Source organism: Heterocephalus glaber, unplaced genomic scaffold, assembly GCF_053883595.1.
Source record: "Heterocephalus glaber isolate CG9 unplaced genomic scaffold, H.glaber_assembly_v1.0 deba00001546, whole genome shotgun sequence".
Lineage (NCBI taxonomy): Eukaryota > Metazoa > Chordata > Mammalia > Rodentia > Bathyergidae > Heterocephalus > Heterocephalus glaber.
The window spans coordinates 2,163,934-2,185,098 of record NW_028258339.1 but is presented as its reverse complement, the minus strand read 5'-3'; the positions used below and the strand labels follow the sequence as shown (position 1 = coordinate 2,185,098).

General features: G+C 37.9%; 1 protein-coding gene across 2 annotated transcripts in view; it reads right to left on the bottom strand.

Moving 5' to 3' along the window:
- Positions 1-21,165, bottom strand: part of Dgkk (diacylglycerol kinase kappa) — a 175,210-nt gene that overhangs the window by 60,268 nt on the left and 93,777 nt on the right. For both annotated transcript variants that reach the window (XM_021250013.2, XM_004872012.3), the window contains 4 exons: positions 4,369-4,504; positions 3,833-3,939; positions 3,370-3,495; positions 1,869-1,971 (listed from right to left, as the gene is read on the bottom strand). In XM_021250013.2, the coding sequence (XP_021105672.1) occupies positions 1,869-1,971; positions 3,370-3,495; positions 3,833-3,939; positions 4,369-4,504 (472 nt within the window). The remainder of the gene's footprint in view (positions 1-1,868; positions 1,972-3,369; positions 3,496-3,832; positions 3,940-4,368; positions 4,505-21,165) is intronic.

The following is a 21,165-nucleotide window of genomic DNA, read 5'->3' as shown; positions in this document are numbered from 1 at the left end:
GACAACTACTGCACTGCACTATTTTGCTTTCGTATTAAACAGTGAAACTTACAGAAACGATGTGAATGGCTGATTCCATGCACTAAGGATTATCTGTATCTGCACTAGAGTTAGAAAAAGAACTGGAATAGACGTGTGTGTGTGTGCGCGCACGCGTGTGTGTGTATGAATGTATATGAATACACAGATAGGCATATGCTATGTCTGAGTCTATAACTGTTGTCATGACTACAGGAATCCTTGCCCCTTTTTGTTCTCTAAGGAAACCATCTACTTTTCTTCTTTTTCATTTCTTTATTTCCAGCAAATGCTGGATCTTTCTTGGTGATGAAGTGAGTGACATTACTTTGGGAATAATTTTTAAGTGAATGAAATGTTGGTTCACTAATCACTCTTGGACCAGTGGACTTTCTTCATGTCAGAAGTGGGTAAATTAGTATATTTTAAAATATTTTTTAAAAGATTTGAGCTTTAATCCGGTAAGTGAAATTGACCACATATAGAGTGAAACTAACCATATGCAAACTGAAATTAATGAGCACTGTCTCTCTTCCCAGGCTTAGTGAAATGGTAGCATGTCAGTAATATATATATATATTAGATTTCTCAATTTCTTAGTGGTAGTAAAAATAGGTCAGGCCTTTTTAGATATGATATTTGATTTTAATGTTGACTGATCCCACTCTTTAAAAATGAGTAATGAGTGAAGCATATGAACAACTTGATGGTAGAAAGAAGAGACTCATCTTTGAAGAAGCAAAGATGTAGGGAAGAACTGAACTCAAAAATTATCCCCAAGGGAGTCTAGTTTTCATTAGGTTAAGAGACTTGGCATTTAGTATCCAAGAAGACCAGGAATTTAGTTTTGTGTTCCTTTTGGACTATACTTCTAGCTACTTAGTCCCTTTACATATTATAATTTATCTTCACAGTTAAAAGCTTCATTTCCTTTTATAGACAGAGAAAGAAGAGCTCATCGAATGTGACTTACCTAATGTCACCTAGCTAGAAAGTGACTAAAACTCATAATTGTATAGCTTTTGGATTTTTTTGTTTTGTTTTATGCTGCTTATGTGTTTTATCTGTACTTTAAAAACAAATGCAGAAGCTAAACAAACACTTTCCTTCTTTGCCTCTGCTTTCTCTGTTCTAACATTGCTAGACCTCTTGATACAATGCAGTTTATTCTTGCTCATTGATTTCATTACTACCTTCTTTCTGCTCAACTTCCTACAAACGGTTAAGATTTCTAACACTTTCATTTGCAAGTGTCCCTACCATTCCTTTGGCACTTAGCAAATGTAACATTAAATTGTTAGTTATTGTATTGTATCAAGATCCTGTATCCATAATAATCTTTTGCTCTGGCAATGCTTTATCTTAGACCTCTCTGCAGCCTTTAAGCTGCTTGTAAGTAGAGCTCTCAACAAATCACTATTGCTCAGGAATTGACAAAGCATCATTGAAGCATGTTGGGGCAATGATCACATTAGTTTCAGATTTGGAAACAACTTTGGTATTAGTTTCCAGTAATATAACTCCAGGCCTTTTGACCACCTAGATACACACAAACTCATTTTATGCACAGTCTATTGTTTGAAAATCTTTAAAATGCTAAAATCAATTCTGATCAGCTGAAATAAGCTGTGACAGAGGCTACAGAGTATATGCCCACATACATATACATCAGGAAGACCAACATTCACCAACCCAAACTTCTAAAGAAAACCATGAGCTGTTTATGCATGCAACCCTCCCACCAAATATTTGACACATTGAGGAGAATAATTTCAGCCCCTTTTCCAATCTTTGTACCTTCCCTCTCTCCCTCCTCACTGTTTTTCTGAAGTTAAATTTTAGCTACTCACCATCACCTTTGGGGTCGCTGAGAGCAGTAGGAGGGACGGTTGATGAACGGTAACTTCCAAAGACACATTCCTTGGAAAACCGTCTGCAGCAGTCACCATGCACCTGAAACGACAAGAACAGAACAGAAAGACAAGGGATGGGGGGGAGAAAAAGATAATGTTGATTAGTTTTGAGTTCCAATTCTAAGAATTACATCTTAACATTTAAATATCTCTTTCTGAGATGTGCTTCTATATACATACCCCTAACTCACCTGGCTACCCCCATTCCACCCTGAAACTGCCCTGTCTCTGAGTGTGTAGAACCCTGATCCTTTAAAGTAGCTTTCAGTAAATACCTTTCTAAAGGGACTCAGAAGTCACCAGTTCTAGAACACAAATCTGAGTAGCCTGCAGAATGGGAGTCTTACTTGCAGTATAAGAGTACTAATCCTAAGAATCTGCCAATACACTTTAATCCTTACAGCAACTAGGTGTGGAGGAAAAGACATTGGGTTTATTTTAGAAACAAGCATAGCAAAACTCACAAAGTTAAAGGGGCTTCCCTAAGGTCAGATAGCTGGGAAGTGGCAAAGCTGACTTCCCCTAAAGTGACCATTCTTCCCAGATTTTTTTATATCTTCAAGCACCACTTCCTGGGCAATTGCACAGTTTCTAGAAGAAACTGTCATTTTGGCCTTGTTATTCGAAGCAATTGTAAGAGAGACAGGGAGCAAAGAGTTTTCAACAAAGAAGTTCAGTTTCTTCTTGTCTTAGAAAACTCAGTTTGACAGAAGCATCTAAAAGGCTAGAAAGACTAGATTCGGGCCCTGACCACTGTCTCTCAGCCTCAGTGTTATTGATATTTTGGGCCAATTGGGGCAAATTGTTTCCAGTTGAGGACCAGATTTAGAGGCTTGGTAGGGTTGTAGTTAGCAGCATGATCTTTGAAGAATTATGAATGAATCAAGACAGTCTTGTTTGCTGGCTGCATGACCTTGGGCAAATTCCTTCCCGAACCTCACATTTCTTATTTGTAAAATGGGGACAGTAAGATCTCATTTAAGGTTGTTGTAAGGATTAAGTGAAATAATATATATAAAACATTCAATTCAATCCATAGTGAAAATAATTTGTTAATATCCTTAACTATTATTCATTTATAAAGATGAAAAGTTCCTAGGAAATTGTGAATGAAGAAATGAGAAAATCTTTTAAGGACAGATTCAGAATTTATTTTTTAATGGCTTATACTTCCATTAGAGAGTTTAGCTTTTTCCCATTCACTAGAAGGTTTCATCAATTAGGAACTGTCAGATATGAGCATCTTAAATCTTTTTCTCCCAAAGTCTCCATAGTCAGATTTGAAAGGGCAGGATACTAAGATCTAGACTGTGGAATCTGTATATTTTGGAATAAGGACCACTTGAGATTTCTCTCTATGTGTATGCACAGTCAAGCTCCACCTCTCTCTTCTAGAAGTCAAGTTCTTTAAATGGCAGGGAGATGGGAAGAGTCTTACCGTAGAATTACACCACAGGCAGCGGAAATCTTGAAGTCTTTGATAACTGCCACAGCTCTTATGACATACTGCACATTGAGAGCTTACAGGCATGTTGCCCTCTACCCATTGATGGGGCATGGTTTGCTAAAGGAGAAAAAAGAGACAAAAGGTACAAGTTAGCAATATAAAGAAAGAAGGAAAGACCAACTGGAATAACTACACTATCCCATGGAGGACATTAGGTAAAAGCCCCAAGTTCTTCATGATCTTGCTCTCCTCACTCTAATGTAGTGGCCAATGACAGGTGTGAAAGTGTGTGTGTGGGGGGCATTTCATTATTTGAGATTGGTTGGATTGTGAACCTGGAGAAGAGGCCTACTTTGCTTGTCTGGTGACAGGAAGAAGTCTTCCTATTCCCGTGTGATATGCCTGAAAGGGTCATGGGAGGGGGTGACTGTAGAAGCGTCTAGCTGGAACTTACTATTTCATCTGCAGGCAGGAAAAGGTCATCAGTGATGGACAAAGTATTCCATTTGCAGTCTTTGCTTGCCCTCAAAGCACATAATTTGTGAGATCTCACTTTACACACTGTAAGAAGAGAAAGAAAAAGGATGAGTGTGAATCTGGTGACAGTGAAGATTCTAATTTTCTTCTTTATGCTGCTCTGAGTGTTAAAACTCAGAGGCACTCTAAATAGTTCTGATCCACATCCAAAAACCTATTCCAATATGAGCTAGTTTCTTTTGATTCTTAGCAGCTAAACTTTCTGTTATCCAACTTGAATGGAAATCATTGGTAAGAATGGCATGATTTCTGTCATTTGAACCCTTGTAAGCATATTACCCTCCTAACCCTCTACTTTCATTGATATTAACTCCTCTCTTTTCTTTTCCTTGGGCAGGGTTAACTTCCCACCAGAGTCAGTGACCTAGAATGTCAATGATACTAAAACCACATGAGCTCCTTCACCCCTATCTCTACCCACTGCGTTCCTTTATAAAAGAATAAGGAAGCTACCTTCACAGATAATGGCATCTCTTGATAAGGCAGGAATGCTCTCTCGACAAATATTGCAGTGCTGAGTATGGAGACTGTGGCTGGAATACCAATAGTGCATTCCAACAAGGAAGGGGTTGTTTTCTGCCGCTGGTATCTAAAATAAATCAAAGAGAAGAGAAAATGGAGGGTTAATCATAGAGATGGGTTAAGGAAAGCTAGAAAATCTGGTGCTAAGGCTAAAATAGCCTGCTACGTAGGTGTCAGAGCATGTGAAGGGGATGACTGAAAGTTATAGCCAATACCAATTTTTTGTTTTATTTTGTTAGTGGTTTTAGAAAGGGAAAATTATTAAATAGAGTTTCAGATCCTAAAATAGGAGCTGAAGGCAGGAGCAATGATCATTTTATTGCTTGGGGAGTCACTATATTGGTTTAATCCAAGCAACATTTGTTCTTTTAGTCGTGGCCTTGGCCCTCTTTAAGTAGAAAGCCAAAGGAGATGGTGAGTTGGAAATTCATTGATATCCAAATGCTCTGGCCAGGGAAGAAACGGAGGAGGTAAGGGTCTGACTCTAGGCTAAGAAATACTTGTCACTACCTCCTGGAGAGATACACTCCCTTTCCTGGCCCTGTTGCTTCCAGATGAGAAGAGCATCACTTTATCTGGGCAACAGTTAAAGTTGCTTTAACTCTTTATCTCAAAAGCTTTTTGTTCAAGTATTCTTTTCTGAATACCATGCTCTGACTGCCTATGGAAATTTCCTGGTTCATCAACTTAGTTCATTTAATATTTCATTAAGCAAATATTTACATAATAACTACTGTACCCTTGGCACTTTTCAGAACACTTGGGACATAATGATGAATAAGACAAAGTGACATTTTGTTGTCCTCTTTCATGGTGATGAATTTGACATTACCGTTAACCTGCCTATGAATACTGCATTTGTATATCACAGCCTGAGTCTCATAATTGTGGGAAAAGCACTGGGTGTACTAATAATTGTTTGTGTTCTGAAAGGAGAAGGAGGGGTGGACACTGAAAACCTCCGTTTGTTTTGTATATACCTGCTAAGGGTTTTTCTATTTTTTTCTCTAATTCCTGTGAATATCTGATTTTTTCCTTCACTACTTTCCACTAGAGTTCAAACATAGGCATTTGTATATACACCTTTTTATTCTTGACATTATAATGGGTTGAATGTGTAAAGGTATGACAAGACTAAAAAGAACTATATATTCTCCCTAACGTCAGCTGATAGTGGTCCATTAGAGGGAGAGCTATTGAGGGATCTGACACATTAAGTATTCAACCTTGATCTATTTGCAATAATTAATCATTCAAAACACTCCCTGAGCGCTTTCTTAATCCCTGCCTGGTGGCCATATGCTAAGCTACTGCTGGATTGACCTGGAAGGTTGTGGAAGGAAAAGCCATTCTGATAAGCTAAAAGCTCATCAAGTAATGGCCTGAAATTTCTTTGTGATTGAAGTTTTTTGTATATTGAGACCCTGAAAACCTCTAGGAAAATCAGAATGGAAGGTAGAGAGTTCCAACAAAGTGATGTAGTGTTGGTTTTTGCACCTTAAGTTCCCAACACCTTCTCCAAGCCACTAGATTGCAACTCTATGAAAATCTTTCTTCCTTCCAATGTCCATCTCTCCTCCAATAATTATTAGGAGCCAACTGTATATTAGGTAACATACTAAGCACTGGAGCTGCAAAGATGAATAAGCCACCATTGTTGCCCTCAAGAAGCTCATATTCTAAGAGGAGACAAATTCTAAAACAGATCACTCCAGCATAGAATGACCAGTGAACTCTTCAAGAATGTACAAAGTTCTATAGGACCAAGTGGTAGAAATGCAGGACTGCCTGGGTAGAATTAAATTTCATGGCTCAATTTGCTACAGAATATAAAGGAACATATTTAATGGACATTACTTAGGTTCAACAGTTGAGATGGAATTTATCTTTCTTATGCACATCTTATTATATAAGGAAACTATGATGCATCCAACCCTGGATGAGTATGTATAGTGAATTGAATTGTGCACCCCATAAAATATGTTCAAGTCCTAGAATGCGACTTTATTTGGAAATAAGTTCTTTAATCTGGTTAAGATGAGGTCATGTTGGATTAGAGTAGGCCCTAATCCAATGATTGGTATCCTTATAAGAAGGAAAGATGGACACAGTAACTTACAGAAGGAAAACCTTGTGAATATACAGAGCACACAGACACAGGAGAGAACAGCATGCTACAGTGAGGGTAGAGATCGGGCTGATGCATCTGCAAGCCAAAGAATGTCTATAATCACCAGAAGGTAGAAAAAGTAAAAACTGGTTCTCTTCTAGGGCCTCTAGAGAGATCATGACCCTTCCAAAACCTTGAATTCAGACTTCTATACTCCAGAAATGTGAGAGAATTAGTTATTATTTTTAAGACACTCAATTTGTGGTTGTTTGTTAGAGCACCCCTAGGAAACTAATATAGATTTTGGTACTGCAATATAGATGTTTCTGTAACAGATATCTAAAAATAAGGGAATGACTTTTAATTGTGTAATGGTAAAAGCTATATGAATTTTGAGGCATATGATATAAAAGGCTTTGATTACCTTGAACAGAATGTTGCTAGAAATATGAATATTAAAGGGACTTCTGGTGAGGTTTCAGATAGAAAGGAGAAACATTAGAGGAGACTGGCAGAAAGGTGAATCTTTTTAATGGAGTGATAAACAACTGCCTGAATTTCATGCTACTGATGGGTTGAAATTATAATGTGTAAGTAAAAAACTTGGATATTTAGCAGAGGAAATTTCCAAGCAAAGTATGGAAGTGCAACTTCATTCCTCTCTGCTGTTTACAGTAAAATACAAGCAAAAGAGATACATTGAGAAAGGAACTTGTTAGTATACCCAGACTTCTATAACAAAATACTGCAGAATCTGTTTTCTCACAATTTAGAGCTGAGATGTCCAAGAGCTAAGTGTCAGCAAATTTAGTTTCTGGTGAGGGCTCTCTTACTGGCTTAGAGATGGCCACTTTCCCACTGTATATTAACAAGACCTTTCCTTAATTCATGCATATGGAAAAAGAGAAAGATCTCTTTGCCTCCTCAGAGGCCATCAGTCCTATTGGATTAGGACTCCACTTTTATGAGACTTCATTCAACCTTAATTACCAACTACAAATCTATCTCCAAATGCAGTCATGTTGGAGGCTAAGGCTTCAACCCATGAATTTGGGGGTGAAAGTAGGGTACAATTCAGTCCGTAACAGAGCTATTAACTGAAAAATCACCAGAACTTAAATATTTGGAAAATTATCAGCCTATCCATGTTTCAAAACACAAGAAAATGTGCTCTGGAGAGAACATCAAAGGTGTGGCTGGACAAACTTTTTCAAGAGCGATTAAGTGTAGACCCAACACTGTCATCATGGACTGAAAAGGACCGACACAGAACAAAAAGAATGAAGCTTGCCAGACTTCTGAAATTCTATATCACAAAACAGACTAATAAAGGTATTCAGCTGTGAACTTGTGTTACGCTTCAGGAAAATGGAAGAACGACTTTCCAGGGTGGCTCAAAGGCCAGTGGGACTGCTGAGAGAGGATAAAAGGCCAGAAGTGTTGCTACTGCCACTGCAGGAGTGTGGGCCTAATCCAAGGCCACTTCTTTTTGGTTCGAGAGGGTAGAATTGCCTCCTGGGTTCAGAAGTTGGGGCCACTTCCTTGGTTACTAACAGTGGATGTCACTCAGATGGGCTAAGAGGGTGGAGCCAGGGAACATCAAGCTGAAGATAATTATTCTCAGTCCAGGAAACCTCATGGAATTTGCTTTATGGGTTATCAACTTTCTTTAGACCGGTAACCCTTTTGTCCTTTCTATTTTATCCATTTCAGAATGGGAATCTCTATCCTATGCCACTTTGAGTATTTTACTTTAGAAGCAGAAAATTTGTTTGTAGGTTTTATATGAGAGAGAGAACAACTCTGTCTGAGAAAGGACCGTACCCATAGTGTCACTCATACCTGATTTAGGTTACTCACAAGATAAGATTTTGGACTTAAGAGTTGATGCTAGAATGGGTTGTCTAGAATGGGATATTGGGATGAAGTGAATATATTTTCACACAAGAAAGTCATGAATTTGGGGGTACCATAGGATGGACTATTGTAGGTTGAATTGTGTATCCCTAAAAGATACGTATAACCTCTGGTACCTGTGAGTGTGACCTAACTTGGAAATAGCATCTTTGAAGATATAATCAATTTAAGATGAGGTCACAGTGTATTGCAGTGGGCCCTAATCCAATTACTGGAGTCCTAAAAGAAGAGGGAAATTTGAATGCGGACACATACAAAGAAGAGAACACCTTGTGATGATGCAGAGCAAGTAGATGCAGGGGAGAGCACTATGTGATGATGGAGGAGAGATTGGAGTGATGTGCCTGGAAGCTAAAGAGTACCAAAGATTGCCAGCAGCCACCAGAAGCTGAAAAGAGGCCAAAAGGAACCTTCCCTAAAGCCTTCAGAGAAGTCATAGGTCTTCTGACACCTTGGTTTCAGACTTACAGCCTCCAGAACTGTGAGAGAATAAATGCCTGTTTTTGAAGTCACAGAGTTTGGGGAAATTTGTTAGAGCAGCCCCAGGAAACTAACACAGTATGTCATTACAAACTTCTCTATTTATTGATACCAATTTTTAAAAATCAGTTTTGAAGACAGATTCAAAACTGTAACATATACACAAACCACCAATTTCTAAATGCTAAGAAAGTCAAGTTGACTTAAGGCTTCCAGTATGTGGTCACTGGGTGTTTCTGTTTGATTTTTATCATCTCTAACATACTTAGGGGAATACATTCATACATAGTCCACAAACTGGATGTTTGATTCCCTCCCCAGTTCATAAACTAAAATCCTAAACCTCAGTATGATGGTGTTAGGAGGTGAGAGCCTTTGGGAAGTGATTAGGTCGAGAGTTGAGACTTGATGAATGATATTAGTGCCTTTTTTAAAGAGACCCCAGAGTCTTCTCTCACTCCTTTTCTTGCCCTACATTAATTACGGGGAGTTGGTATATGTACATAACACATCCCAATTCCTTTTTTCCTCTTCCCCTCCATTGCCCCCAGCATCAGAGTCATTTATTTATCTTATATGATCTGATAAACTTAATTACTATATCTATATATAGATAGCTCTATAGAGATATCTATATATATATATTAACCGCCAGGCTAACAGGCCAAAGAACATAAAAAATACATGACAATTGCACTAAATCAAAATACATATTTAGAGATACATTGTCCACACTGGATTATAATAACTTCTCTCTCTCTCTCTCTCTCCTGCCTTTTATTTTGCACTTTATTTATATATTGAGTTTCTTATATAAGAGAAACCCTGCAATATTTAAGATTGTGTGTCTGATTCACAACATTAAACATTATAGTCTCAAGCTATACCCATTTTCCTAAAAAAGACTCATGTTTATCTTTCTTTATGGCAGGGTAGTATTCCATTGTGTATAAATGCCACATTTTCTTTATCTATTCATCTGTTGATGGACATAAAAAGTTTTAGCTTTATAAATTGTGCTGTTATAAACATGTGTATGCATACATCACTGTGATGGTATGCTGTTTCTCTTTTGGGAAGACTTCTAAAAGGGGAATAGTTAGGACAAATGGAATTTCTAGTTTTAGTTTTTTGAGAAATCTCCATACTGAATTCCATAGTGGTTGTATCAGTTTACACTCTCACCAGCAATGAAGAAGGATTCTTTTTTTCCTCTCAGCTTTGTCAGCATTTGCTATTGGTTGGTTTCTTGATGATAGCTATTCTTTCTGGAGTTAAATGGAATCTTAGTGTTTACATTTGTATTTCCCGAATGGCCAGCAATGTTGAACATTTTTTCATGTATTTATTAGCTGTTTGTATTTCTTCATCCAAGAAGTGTCTATTCACTTCAGATGACCATTTTTTTGGTAGGGTCTTCAAATTTGGTAGGTCTAATTTTTTTCAGTTATTTTCTAGATATTAGTCTTTTTCCTGAGGAGTAACTGGCGAAAATGTTTTTCTATTCTATAGAGACTTCACTCTGTTGGCAGTATTTTTTGCTGTGCAGACATTTTAAAATTTGATACATCATTTGTTGATTTTTGGTATTATCTCTTGTGCAACTGGAGCTCTGTTCAGAAAGTCTTTGTCTACACCTATGTTTTCAAGTGTTTTACCTATTTTGCCTCCCAGAAAATTGTTTCTGTTCTAATGTTTAGATCCTTGATCCATTTTGATTTTAGTTTTAGTGCATGGTGAGAGATAAGGGTCTAGGTTCAATCTTTGGCATGTGGAAAGCCAGTTTTCCCAGCACCATTTGTTAGAGTATCTTTCCTCTAGAAAGGGGATTTGGCCCCTTTGTCAAAGATAACATAGCTGAGTGTGCCTGGAGTTGTTTATGCATCCTCTATTGTGTTCCATTGGTCCACAAATCTGGTACTTTGGTTTTGTTTTGTTTTTTGTTTTGCCAATATATCTTATTTAATTTATTTATTTTTATCACTGTAGCTTTATAGTATAACTTGCTGTCCAGAACCATGATGGCCCCTGCCCTGCTCTTGTCCAGAATCGCTTTTGCTATTGTAATTCTCTTCTGGTTCCATATGAATTTTAGGATTGTTTCTCTAGTTTTGTGGGGATGGTTATTGGTATTTTGATTGGGAGTGCATTAAATCTGTATAACAGTTTTGGAAATATGGCCATTGTGACTGTATTTGTTCTGACTATCCAGGAACAGGGAATATATTTCCATTTTCTGATATCCTCATCGATATCCTTTTTAGAGTACTATAGTTTTCATTGTAGATGTCTTTCACTTCTTTGGTTATGTTAATTCCTAAGTATTTCATTTTTGCTCATATTACTGTGAAAGGTATTATTCCTCTTATTTCTTTCAATGAGTTTCTTATTAGTGAACAGAAACGCTATTGATTTTTGAGTGTTGAGTTTGTATCCTCCTTTGCTACCAAATTTGGTTATTAGTTCTAGGATTTGTTTGGTGGAGTTTTGGGGGTCTTCTGTGTAGAGGATTATGTCATCTAAAAATAATGATAGTTTAATTCTTCATTTCCTATCCATATCACTTTTATTTCTTTCTCTTGTGTAATTGCTGTAGCTAATGTTTAGAGAACTATATTGAACAAGAGTGGTGATAGTGGACAACCTTGTCCTGTTTCTGATTTTAGAGGCAACAGTTTCAGCTTCTCTCCATTTAGCATGGTGTTGTGTAATGGTTTGCTATAGGTGGCTTTTATCAGGTTGTGATAAAGATTTTCTGTACCTAGTTTCTTCAGGTCTTTTTTTAAAAAACATGAATGGATGTTGGATTTTGTTAAATGCTTTTTCTGCATCTACTGAGATGATAGTGTGGTATTTGTCCTTGCTTCTGTTTATGTGTTTTATTATATTATTGATTTGTGTATATTGAACCATCCCTGGTATGAATCCTACTTGGTCATGGAGTATGATCTTTTTGATGATTTGCTGCATTCTGTTTACCAGTATCTTACTGAGGAGTTTTGCATCTCTCTCCATTAAAGAGATCAGTCTGGAGTTGAAGTTTTTGGTTGAGTCCTTTTCTGGTCTAGGAATCAGGGTAATGCTTGCTTCTAGGAATGACTTTGGTAGTACCACATTTTCAATTTTACTAAAGAGTTTGAGGAGTATTGGTGTTAGATAATCTCTAAACTTCTTGAAGAATTTGGCAGTGAATCCATGGAGACTTGTGCTTTTCTTAGTTGGTAGGTTTTTTTTATATAACTGTTTCAATTTCATGGACTAATATTGGATTATTCAGGATTTTTGTATTTTCTTTGTTCAGCTTTGGTAGTTCATATGTAGCTAGGAATTTATTGATTTCTTCTGAATTTTCCATTTTAATAGAGTACAGGTTTTTAAAGCAGTTACTGATGGTCTCCTGTATATTAATAGAATCTATTTTGTTTTCATCTTTTCCATTTCTAATTTCATGAATTTGGGTCTTTTCTTTCCTTATATTGGAAGATTGGCTAAAGGTTTGTCTATTTTGCTTAATCTTTCAAAGAACCAGCTCTTCAATTCATTGATTGTTTTTATTTTTTTAGTTTCAATTTCATTAATTTCTGGTCTGATCTTTATAATTTCCTTCTTTGTACTAGCTTTGAGTTTAGATAGTTCTTGTTTTTCTAGGACCTTGAGGTGCACTATTAAGTTATTTGAACTTTCTGTTTTTATGATGTGGAAATTCACTGCTATAAACTTTCCTCTTGGGGCTGCTTTCATTGTGTCCCGTAGGTTCCAGTATGTTGTACTGGCATTATCGTTTGATTGTAGGTTTAGGTTCTTTAATATCTTTTGTGACCTATTATTTATTCAAGATAGTGTTACTTAATTTCCATATGTTTGCAGTTTCTGTTGTGTCTTCTGCCATTGATATCTAGTTTCATTGCACTATGATCTGATAATATGTATGGGAAAATTGTGATTTTTTTAAAATGGCAGCCCAAACTGATTCAGACAGGAACTGGTACCGAGAAGCAAGATTACTACTGTAACAAATATCTAAAAATGTGCAAATGGTTTTTGAACTAAGTAAATGGTAAAGGCTGGAAGAGTTTTGAAGTAGATGCCAGAAAAAACTCTAGTTTGTTATGAATGGACTACTAAAGATGACTCTGATGAGGGCTTAGAAAGAAAAGAGGAAGGCTACAAAGTGTCTATCTTCTTAGAAAATACCATGAGTAGAATGTTGGTAAAAAATATGGACAGTAAAAGCTCTTCTGATGTGGTCTCAATGCAAATGAGGAACATACTTTTAGACAATGGAGAAAAATCAATCCTTGTTACGAAATAGCAAAGATCTTGGCCACATTGTATTTGTATACTAGCATTTTGTGGAAGGTGGAGCTTTCAAAGGGTGAAATTGCACTTTTAGCTGCAGAGATCTGGTTTATCTTGGCTGCTGATAGTAAAATGTGAGAGGAGGAGTGATGTTAGCAAGATAGCAGAAGGGAGTTCTCTAGCTTTGATCCCTGTCCACAGAAGAACAACTAACAAGGCAAGAATATCATTGTGAATGTCTCAGAACTCTGGACTAAGGCTGAGGCACAGCCTTGGACCACAGAACTAAGAAAAGCTGTTGTGAAATGGTAAGAAGAATGGTTCCCTTTGACCATAGTACTGCTCCCACAAGCTGTCACAGCACCACATATAGAGAATTCCCTTGGACTCCCAGTTTCTACAGTAAGAAAATAGTAGAAAGTAGACATCTATCTTCCTCTTTTGGGGACCCTTTCTGGGATGCATAATTTTAACTTGTTTCATGGGAAACACTGGGACTACTGGCAGGGCCAGATCATCTAGGGTCAGTTAGAAACAAAGAACAGGGCTGGCATTCTCAGGGCACAGTGTAAAGATTTTAATAGCTGTTCTGCATTCTGGCCAATGGAGGCATCACACCAAGAAACAAGCCAACAGCATTACACTGCAGGAAACATAGTCCACAGGTTTCCCAGGCTCAAATCTCTAGTCAAGATGCTCATAAGTATTCCCCAAGTAGAAAGGCAACTGTAGGCCAGTGGTTACACATTGAGGGAATACATAATTTTGCCCAACTCTAACAGAAGACAGGTGATTCAACCAAGTTCCAGTGCTCACATTGTCTTCCCCAGACAAGGAAAGAGCTGAAAGCTAGAAATTACTTCCAGTGAGAGCATCTGCACGCCCCCCCAACTCCAGTGCAGATCAGTGACTCCTACAAGCATCAGCGCTGTGCTTAAATCTGCCCTAGTTTTAGAAGTAAGCCCCAAAACACACCTATCTATGATGACCAACCTCTGGTTCTGCTTACCCCATGGAGCTGAGCAACAAGCCCGTCAAATGGCCCTGCCCAAATAGTCTGACAACAATGCTACTCGACCAGGGAGAACAGTCTCTGACCCCATCCAATCAGAGACAATTACAGAGCCCAGCTAGCAGCCTCCCCTAATGGCAGAGTCTAGCAAGTGGTCTCACCTGACCATGGAATGCAGCCGGCATTATCATTAAACCTCTGAGCACAGGAAGTGACCCCACTCAACTAGAGAATGCAACACCAAGTTCTACCTGTCCAGGGTTGCTTTAAGCTGGTCTATTTGGAATCCTAAGCTAGACAAGATAGTAAAGGCCTATCACCATCAAAGAATACCTATAAAACCAGAAGAGGTGGCCATCTCCTCAAATGAATAGTCACATAAGGATGCATATATTCTACAAATCAGGGAAATATGACACCACTAAAATAAATTAGTAAACCTCTAATAATGGACACAGAAGAAAAATCAATCTACGAAATGATGGGCAAATAATTCAGTATAATCCTTTTAGAGAAGTTCATGGAACTACAAGAAAATTCAGGTAAAAAATTAAAAGAAATTTAGGGTTGGGGATTTAGCTCAGTGGTTTCGCCGCCTGCTGCGCAAGTGCAAGGACCCGAGTTCGATCCCCGGTACAAAAAAATAAATAAAAGAAATTTAGAAAATAATTCATAAACAAAATCAAGAGTTTGAGAAAGAAATAGAAACAATTTTTAAAATGAGGAGAACTGGATCATGGTGAACTAGATACAAGCAGCACTCACAAGCCACTCCACAATATTCATGTAGACCAACAAATATGTGGCTCCATGAGAAAATTGGGGGGCCATAGAAAACTGCTGGCTTGCAATGTAAGTGAATAAGCAACTAAGCAAAACCCAGAAATATTGGTATGAAGAATAAGTAAAATAACAGAAGGATTGCACACTGACACTGAACAGACACTGACTCAATGGAGGAGGAGGATGTGCCTTTGGCAGGATGGTAAGAGAAAATCTCAGCATACTCTTATGAATGCTGACTTTGCTACTGGACACAGCCTAACCAGAAAGATGACTTGAGTTCAGCCAAGTGATAAGGAACAGGAGTGATAATTTCTACTATTTCCTTGCAGGTTTAAACAATGTCAGGACAGGGAGCCATCTGAGATGCTCCCCATTTTACCTCAATAGACAGCACCAGAAATGGATTTAGACAAAACTGGGATCAGAAGTCATCTTTCAGTAACTTATTTTACTTCAATAGATAGTGTAAGGGAACAGAAAACTGCCAGGTCTTTTATATCTCCAGGATACACCATACTAACAAAAATTAAGGATAAAAGTCATATGACTATTATAGGGAAAGGGTAGTGGGAGTTGCCAGAGACCCCTGCAGTGGGTCCTGGGCTCCTGCAAACCAATACAACGTCCTTGAGATAGGAAAGTGGGAATTAAAAGAAGCACAGAGACTTGAGAGAAACTGAGTCTTGGGCTGATCTAATCTACTCTGGGCAGCAAAGTCAAAGGACTCCCAGGACATCCAGTGTTTATTCATTACAAGTGTGGGAAGGGGGGAAAGCTGGGCAGACCTTGGGACACCTGCTAATAATAAGTATCAAACAGGTAGGACTGTAGAATGAGGGAACAAGCATATCTTTGCTGAAGAGAACAAATGGTTAATTCAGAGGGGAAGAATTTAGCTGGAATCAGTTGACCTTCACTGGAAGTGAACTCAGGCAAGTTCTAAGCTCTGCTACTTCCAACATAACATAGCTGAATTACGGAGGGGCAAGAAGCTTGTGCCACTATAGCCTGCTAATACTGACCAGAGGTGCCTGCTACAGACCATCTCAATAGAAGTAGGAAAATTGTTTGACAAAATTCAACATCCCTTCACGATAGAAAAAACTCTCAAGAGATTAGGTGTAAAGGGAATGTAACTAGTACAATGAAAACCATATATGACAAACTGATAGACAGCATCATTCTCAAGAGTAAAAAGCTTAAAGCTTTTCCTCTAAGATCAAAGGTAAAACAGGATACTCAATCTCATCATGTCTTTTTAATACAGTATTGAAAGTCCTAGCCAGAGCAATTAGGCAAGAGAATGAAATAAGAAGTATTCTGATAGACAAGAAAGAAGTAAACTGTCTTTAACCATTGATGATATGATCACATGTATAGTGCACAAAGACTCTAGCAAAAAGGTGTTAGAATTGATAAATAAATTCAGTGATGTACTGGATACAAAATTGGCATACAAAAATCAGTAATATTTCTATGTGCTATTGAGCTTTCAGAAAAGAAATCCTATTTAAAATAGCAATGAAAAAATGAAATACTTATCTGTAAATCTAACAAAGGAAGTAAAAGACTTGTATACTGAAAACTATAAAACACTGATGAAAGACGCTAAGGAAGCACAAAGAAATGGAAAGATATCTATGTTGATGGATTGGAAGAATTCAGATGATGAAACTCCATAATACTCAAAGCAATCTTCAGAATCAGTGCAATTCCTAACAAAATTTTGGTGTCGTTTCTCACAGAAATGGAATAAAATGTCATTAAATTTGTACAGAACTGTAAAATATGCTCAATATTCAAAATAATTTTTTAAAGATTCCAGTTTCAACAATGATTCTCCATTTTATTTTATTTTTGGTACCGGGGATTGAACTCAGGATCTTGTGCTTGCAAGGCAGGTAGTGGAACCACTGAGCTAAATCCCTGGCCCTATCCAAAATAATTTTAAGCAAAAAGAAAAAGTTGGAGATGCACTCTCTGATTTCACATCATGAAGTGATTGTAGTCAGAACAGCATGGTAATAACATAAAAGACACACAAACCCATGGAGCAGGATAGAAAACTCAGCAATAGACCCATGTAGTGATTGTCAACTAACTTTTGGCAAAGGTGCTTATAATACAAAAAGGAGAAAGGACAATCTCTTCAATAAATCATGCTGGGGAAACGGCATATCAACATACAGAAGAATAAAATTAGAACTTTATCTTATACCATATAAAAATCAACTCAAAATAGATTAAGACCCTTAATAAAATATGTGAAAATGTAAAACTTCTAAAAGAAAACAGGATAAAAGGTCCATAACATTGGCCTGGGAAATAAATTTTTTGGATGTTTAACCAAAAGCACAGGCAACAAAAACAAAAACAGGCAAATTAGAAAGTATCAAACTAACAGCTTCTGCACAGCAAAATAAAAATTTAACAAAGTGAAATGACAGTCTATAGAATGAGAGAAAATATTTGTAAATCATACAGCTGGTAAGGAGATAATATCCAAAATATATAAGAAACAAACAATTTGATAGTAAAAAACAAATAACCCTACTAAAAAATAGACAAAGATATGAACACAATTTTCTCTAATGAAGATATGCAAATGGCCAATAGGTACATGAAAAATTCTCAGCATCACTAATCATCAGGGAATTATAAATTAAAACTACAACAAAATACCAACTTACACAAATTATAATGGGAAAATGAGAGATAGCAAATTTTGGAGAGGATGCAGAGAAGAGAGAACTTGCTATGGTTTAGGTTTAATATGTTCCCCAAAGTCTCATGTGTTTAAAAGGTGATTGGGTCATGGGGACAGTGTATTCATTAGTGGGTGAATCCACTGAAGAATTCAGTAATTAAATGTGCTGTTAAGCGGTGGGGTCTGGTTGAAGGTGAGGCCCTGGTGGTTTGACCTCCTTTAGCAGTGTATTCTTGTCCTTGGCTTCTCTCTTCTCTTTCTGCTTCCTGGCTGGCATAAGTTGGTCACCATTTTCCTCCATTATGACCTTTTCCATCTTGTTTTTGCCTTGGAGCCAGGTAATCATGAACTAAAATTGTGAGCCAAAATAAACCTCTCTACCTTTATGTTGTGGGTATCAGCTTATTATGTCTCAGTGATGGAAAAGGGATAAATACAAAAAAGGTATTGGAGGTGGGGTCATTGTTGTGGCTTTACCTAGCCATGTGGTTTGAAAGCCTTTAAAACTTGTTTGTGGGAGGAATTTGGAAAGTTTTGGAGATGCAGTCTAGAAAAGCCCTAAAATGCTATAAGCCAAACTTTATGGAAAATTCTGGTCAGATCTCAGAAGACCACAGTGCTGACAGGAAGATAGTCAGTATAAGCCTGGCTTGGGATGTTTCAGCTGGGAACAAGAAGTCCACTGGCAGTTGGACTAGAGAATATGTGTGCTATGGTCTGGTAAAAAAAATTGTCTACATTTTGCTCATATCCTGAGTCCTTGTGGGAAACTTAAGGTGGCAGATTAGTTAATCTGGAGGAGAAAATTTCTAGGCAGCTCAACATTCAGGATGAGGCATTGGGACTGCTTGTTGGCTACTTTTAGCCTGATCTACAGTAAATCTCAGGGGCAAATGGCAGAGTTAAATGATTTTAAAAGTTTGCAGGTTCATCATATAGGAAGTACTTACAAAGTTGTGGCGAAGGAGTGATGTTGGGGCTGGCATATCCAGTCAGGGAGGGTCCCGGGATTGACTGACTGCACCCCATCCACAGCCAATGCCTTGCCTGCTTTTGGGGTCTCATCAGCACAGAACAACAGAGATGACAACCAACAGATCAACCTGATTGAAGAAGAGACCAACACCCAGGAGGAAAGTTTCTTACCACAGAAACCAAGCAAGAGACAGCCTTAGAAGATAGACTTGGAGAGGGGAAAGAGCTGAATAGTGATTTCCTGAGATTCCTTGGGAGGCCTGGGACCAGATTAGAAAATTCACAATGCCTATATTCCATTGTGGAAGGCCAGATTCGTAGGGTAAAATTGTCAGAGGAGGTAGTCCTAAAGGAGGTAGTTGATCTAAGCTCTGGCACTACTGCCTACATCCAGAAGAAACTAGTGGACTGAAGTACTATAGGCTAATATACTGGTGGTATAACTATCTTCACTAAAATCATAGTCCTCTTAGTTCTGGTTAAGAGATGTTGATGAGTGGTTCTCCTTGGGTTTGTCAATATCTAATTGATATTTGAGCCATTGATGCCATTGGAATTACTACTATAGTCAAGGTAATGTAATAATGGATGACACTTGGTTTTCTCTCTATGTCAGTATCTGGGTTTCCTGAGAATCATAAACAATAAAAAACACACACACACAGAAATATGGGAAAGCATGACAGCAGAAGATGCCCAAGGTCTCCCAAATCTCCTAGGGCAGCTTGGAGCACGGGAGGTTGGAGAGGAAAGCAAATATCAGGTAGTAAAACTCTATGAAAAAATTACAAAAAAAGATGAATAGGGCCGGGGATTTAGCTCAGTGGTTCCACCGCCTGACTCAAAAGTGCAAGGTCCTGAGTTTGATCCTCAATACCAAAAAAAAAAAAAAGATGAATAAACTAGATGAGTTCCAAAAGGAAATGAACCAACCCGGTTCCCGCCCACCCCATGGTCAGGTCCCAGGGGCAGCTTGGAGCCCCACCCCCATCCAGCGCTCTACTTAGCCGTGCGGTTGCCTCCAAGACCGAGTTCCACTACCCACCCCCCTCCGGCTCTTCTGCTACCTGGTCCCACACTACAGAGGCACAGGGGATTATACTACACATAGTTAAATGTGATAGATTAATAACTACCACTAATTGTCATTTTCTAAGCTGCGCTTGATGCTATGGTATTGCTGATTGTATCATTTGGTCTAACACGTTGTGATTGATCTAATTAGTTTTCCTTCCTGGTGTAAGGAAAATAAAATAGCCTCAGAGTCATTAGAGTCTCAAAACCTAAACACAAGCCATATCTGGAAGACACCTACGAAAAGAAATCATTCCACAAGGGTTTTAAACACAAGCAACAAAGATACCTACATTAAGCAATTTTGAAATATCAACCCAGAAATTAAACCAAGGACAGTACCAGAAACAAAACTGAGAAGACATTTAAGCAAGGCAGAAATGCAGGCTTCCATACCACAAAAAGGAAATTCTGGGGGAAATGAGGTGGAAAAGTCTGATAATCAACCACCTGAACACCTTGAACTAATAGCACAGAAAGTAACAAAGCAGATGCATGAGGCTCTAGAAAAATTCAAAGCAGTAATAATCTCCCAGATAAATACAGACAAGGTGAGCAGAATGAAAGACATGATTAGAAGCTCTAGAGCAGAAACAGATAAGAAAATAGATGAGATCAGAAACATGTTGGAAGCCATGAATGCCCAGCATAAGAAAGAAATGGAAACCATGATTTCCCAACATAAAAAAGAAATGGAATCCATGAAACAGATTCAAACAGATATTCAGGAGATTAAAAACTCCATTGAAAGCATGCAGAGCAGACTAAGAGAACCTGAAGACAGAATATCAGATATAGAAGACAGGCTTGCAGTTAAGGACCCTGAAAACAGAGATTTCTTAAAGATAGTAAGGGGTCATGAGAAATCAATCCAACAGCTTCTAGATGATGCAAAGAAGAATAACATAAGACTGATAGGAGTCCACAAAAAAATAGGAGAAAGTACAATAGACATAAAAAAACTGTTCACAGAAGTAATAGTAGAAACCTTCCCAGACAGAGGTAGAGAATTGGACATACAGACAAACGAGGCATATAGAACTCCAACTAGTTATGATCAGAAAAATCTACACCTAGACATATAATAGTTAAGATCCCAGAAACGCAACAGAAGAACAAAATCCAACAAGCAGTTAGAGAAAAGAAACAAATCACCTACAAAGGAAAGCCCATCAGAATCACAGCAGATTTCTCAACACAAACCCTCAAATCAAGGAGAGCCTGGAGTGAAGTATTTCAAGCCCTAAAAGAAAATAACTTTCAACCAAGACCAGCAAAATTATCTTTCAAAGTTGATGGGAAAATTAAATACTTTCATGACAAAGAACACCTGAGAAATTTCATGAACACCAAACCAGCACTCCAAAC